Below are 4,284 nucleotides of genomic sequence, written 5' to 3' on the forward strand. Positions count from 1 at the left end.
ATATACATACACTGTGTGTGCGTATGTATGTATGTGTATATATATATATATATATATATATATATATATATATATATTCGCACACATGTATTTATGTACATACATACATAGATGTATAAATATACATATATGTATGTACGTGTATACATACATGTGTGCGAATGTGTATATATATTTAATATATACGTATACATATGTACAGTTCATATATACATATATATATATATATATATATTTATAAATATAAATATACGTATATACTTATATACATATATATGTATGAATATATATGTATATATATATATATATATATATATATATATTTATATATACATACACACATTTATGTGTATGTGTGTGTATCGAAGGCCACCATCCGTCGATGTCGACTTTGGTATTATTGATTCCCGTATAGATAGAGTTAATGCCTGGGTGAAAGAATGTGAGGAACAAGCTGCCCATGCAGCAGGTTCTCGCAGCTGATGGATCCAATGGAACGGTATATATATATATATATATATATATATATATATATATATATATATATATATATATGTTTATGTGCATATTGACTATTTGTTTACAAATACACACACATACGTATAAATGTGTGTATATATATATATATATATATATATATATATATATATATATATGTGTGTGTGTGTGTGTGTGTGTGTGTGTGTGTGTATACATATATATAAATTCATATATATATATATTTTTTTTTCTTTTACGTGGAACTGATCACAACGTTCTTGTGTTCATAAGAATTTTCCTAAAGATGACTAGGCTTTCTTGTCCATCAAAAAAATAAAAAATAAAAAAATCCTGTAGGGAACTTCTTTTCAGAAAACAGGTTTTGCACGTAGAGATGCAGGAAAATATACCTATATTAGGTGAACTGGCAACAGCGTTCTCTTGACTACATGTGTCTGCCGTAGCTCACTCACAACGCTAAGAGAAGCTGCTGTGAGTGTAAGCTCAGGAAGGTAGGATGCTATTTCAGTATCATTTCACTATAATAATTACAACCTATTTGTATACTTCGATATTTTGAAAAGAAAATGTTGATATAAGTAAGTGTTTGGATTTCACATTTTCTTAGGCATTGAAGAAAACAGAAATTAGTGATGAGTAAACATTTCTTGTTTGTGCATATGATTTACTCTGCGTTTGATTTAGTGTTTTATTGATTCACATGGCTTAGATTAACACCATCATTAAATGAGCCTCATATTGTTCATTTGTAATACTTGTTGTGACAAATATCGTTTTGTGATGTAATTTGATGTATGAAATATAATATAAATAACAACAACAACAAGAACAAAAACACCACCGACTAACGCATTCCTGAATGTTTAAAGTTAATAAATGAAAAAGAATATAATACTATCGGAATAAATACGTTAGTTGCGATAACCTGCATACCCGTTATAAGCGGTGTACTTGACCCTGTGACTCTAGGAAAGAATTGTACAGAACCGAAGCGACGACAACACCGTACGTGAGTTGCCAGGTCGTCTTTCTAATGCGTGCAGGTGCTCGACCCCGGTTTAAAGGATCCATACGTTTGAATAAAGTTTTCTATTACATTTATTTTTGGTTGTGCTGAGTGCTTTAAATTCTTCTTTGAGTTTGATATAATTGCGAAGATAATGATAATATGGATGATAATGGTGATAATTCTTATAAACGTTATGCCAGTGACAATGTTGATCCCTATGACAGAATATGGAAGGGATATTCATGATGATCAGTGTATGTGTTTTGTTTTCTTGCCATTTTGTATCATTGTTGTTATATTACTATTTTTATTATTATTGTCTTATTATCATTATTATTATTATTATTATTATTATTATTATTATTATTATTTGTCATTACTATTATAACCACCATCATTATATTTATTTATTATTTGTATCACTTGTCATTGTTATTATCACTAGTACGACTATTACAACTTTCATCATCTCCACCATCGTCATTTTCCTCCTCCTCCTCTTCCTCCTTGTCACCATCATTCTAATTGTTACCAATATTAATCATATCATCATTACCATTGCTTTTATTAATGTTGTTGCCGTCATTATGGTTACCATTATTATTGTGTTAACATTTTGCTATTGCCATTCTCAATAGCTTTAGAATTAGAACTTAATAATTTTGCTAATACTTTTAAGACCATTATCGTTATTACTATTTCTGTAATTGCTTTATTGTTCTTGTTTGTTCTTATTATCATCATTGCTATATCTTGATTATTACGATAACTGATTAATGACCGCATAATCATCATTATTTGTTTAGTATTACTGATAGCAGCAGTTGTTGCATTATCAGCGTCATGGTTGTTATTACCGTCAATGTAATATTACTATAGTTATTGATACTGCTGGCATTGTTCATGAGTACTTCTATCCAACTATACTGTTACCTTAATTACCTATACCTCAGGTGGAAAATAATTTTTCGTATCTTACATCCTCAGAAAAAAAAAGTACAAAGAAAGTAACGAGGGACGCGAAAAGAAAACAAGAAAGAGGAGAAAATGCACCCTTCGATGGCATTATTCCTCTGCCTCTTCCTGGCATCGACAACACACAGCGCAAGACTTAGTAGGCGCCAAGTCAACGTCTCTCACATTTCCGACGAACATCTAATTTCCCTCTTCGACAACCCGGATTCTTCCCCTGTCGAAGATACTTCTCCAGAGCCGCTTAATTCTTCTCCTCCAGGATTTTCCTCGGGTGTGTCCTCCTTTCCCCCTGTTTCATCCTTCGATCCAGATGCTACTCTCACTGGGGCATGTAGGTGTGTTAAGCATTGGGAGTGTGCGGATAACAGTGCGGGTGAGTTGCTTGGTGTTAACATTCGTGTTGTTACGGTTACTTAAATAGTGATAGCGATTGTTATAACAAAAATGGTAGTGCTGATATTGTGATCACTTATAGTAGCGGTAGTAATGATAGCAATAATAATAATGATATATAAGAGAACACAAAAAGTAAGTGGGGAAGCAGAAGGTATAAGTAATGGTAAGATAGAGGAGACGAAAAAGAAGAGTGGAAAGATAGCTTAATACTACCCTCGCGTTCTCCTCCGACAGAACCACACGAAGGACCTCAGAAGGAAAACCTTGTCGGAGATATAAGATTAACCGGTATAGTGGGAGTCGTGAATCTCAGGCACAATGGAATGTGTCCCGATTTACAGGACGTATGTTGCCTCTCACCCTTCCCCACAGCCGTCCCAACCCCCACACCCAGACCCCACTCCCCGAGCTGTGGGACGATCAATGAAGATGGAGTCATCCAGAATTTCCAGGGATTTCCGGTGAGATAATTAGCGGTTGTATAAGGAGGGAAGGAAGGATGGCTAGATAGATACATAAGGAGCAGAGAGAGAAGGAGGAGGAGGAGGAGGAGGAGGAGAGAGAGAGAGAGAGAGAGAGAGAGAGAGAGAAGTAAAGGTTACGAACATGGACATTATGGACATTAAAAAACAGTGGACTTGCGCATGTTGCTGTGTATCACATGAGTTTGATTATAACCATAGATTAAGCGGCACAAAAGCTTCTCCTAAAATAGAACATTCACGTAGTGCTTCCCAAAATTATAATGTGCTTTCGGAATTTAGGAAATCTAGGATCTTAATCGCCGTATTCACACAGGATAATCAAGCGCAGTTTGGTCAATTTCCCTGGATGGCCGCCCTCAGAACACTCCGGCCGTTCGCCGACGACCCCGCATACGGCTACATTGGGGGCGGTTCCCTCGTTCGGCCGGGGGTCGTCATGACAGCGGCTCACAAAGTGCATGAGTGCGTTCTAATACGTGTTTTCTTGAATATATAATTTTGCGATATATGTGTGTTTGTGTGTGTCCATATACATATATATTGATAACTAGATAGATAGACAAAAAAAAAAAAAAATATCTTTATGTCTGCGTGTGCGTGTGTGCATAACTTATCTGTCATCTGCAGTCGTGAGACCCAAGACCTGGTGGTGCGACTTGGCGAGTGGGACTTCAGCTCGACCTCCGAGACCATCCCGTACCAGGAAATCGCGGTGGTGCGAGTCGAAATCCATCCGCAGTTCAACAGTAGTACCCTCGCCTACAATGTGGCCCTCCTCTTCCTTGAGAGAGACGCTGCCCTGGGCCCCACCGTGGATACTGTCTGCCTTCCCGAGCACGACCAGTTCTTCGATGGCGCCCTATGCTACAGCGGCGGCTGGGGCAAGGACAGCTTCGGCCGCAGTGGGAGATACCAGGA

General features: G+C 36.7%; 1 protein-coding gene across 1 annotated transcript in view; it reads left to right on the top strand.

Annotated features, from left to right (window-relative positions):
- The first annotated feature begins 874 nt into the window (after positions 1-874).
- The window catches only part of LOC125027138 (phenoloxidase-activating factor 2-like), a 5,836-nt gene continuing 2,426 nt past the window's right edge, over positions 875-4,284 (top strand). Inside the window, exons 1-5 of the mRNA XM_047615997.1 lie at positions 875-992; positions 2,498-2,858; positions 3,116-3,342; positions 3,680-3,828; positions 3,994-4,284. The exon at positions 3,994-4,284 is cut by the window's right edge and continues 1 nt beyond it. Of these exons, the coding sequence (XP_047471953.1) occupies positions 2,558-2,858; positions 3,116-3,342; positions 3,680-3,828; positions 3,994-4,284 (968 nt within the window). The 5' untranslated portion in view covers positions 875-992; positions 2,498-2,557. The remainder of the gene's footprint in view (positions 993-2,497; positions 2,859-3,115; positions 3,343-3,679; positions 3,829-3,993) is intronic.

The sequence above is a fragment of the Penaeus chinensis genome, chromosome 7, assembly GCF_019202785.1.
Source record: "Penaeus chinensis breed Huanghai No. 1 chromosome 7, ASM1920278v2, whole genome shotgun sequence".
NCBI classification, from domain to species: domain Eukaryota; kingdom Metazoa; phylum Arthropoda; class Malacostraca; order Decapoda; family Penaeidae; genus Penaeus; species Penaeus chinensis.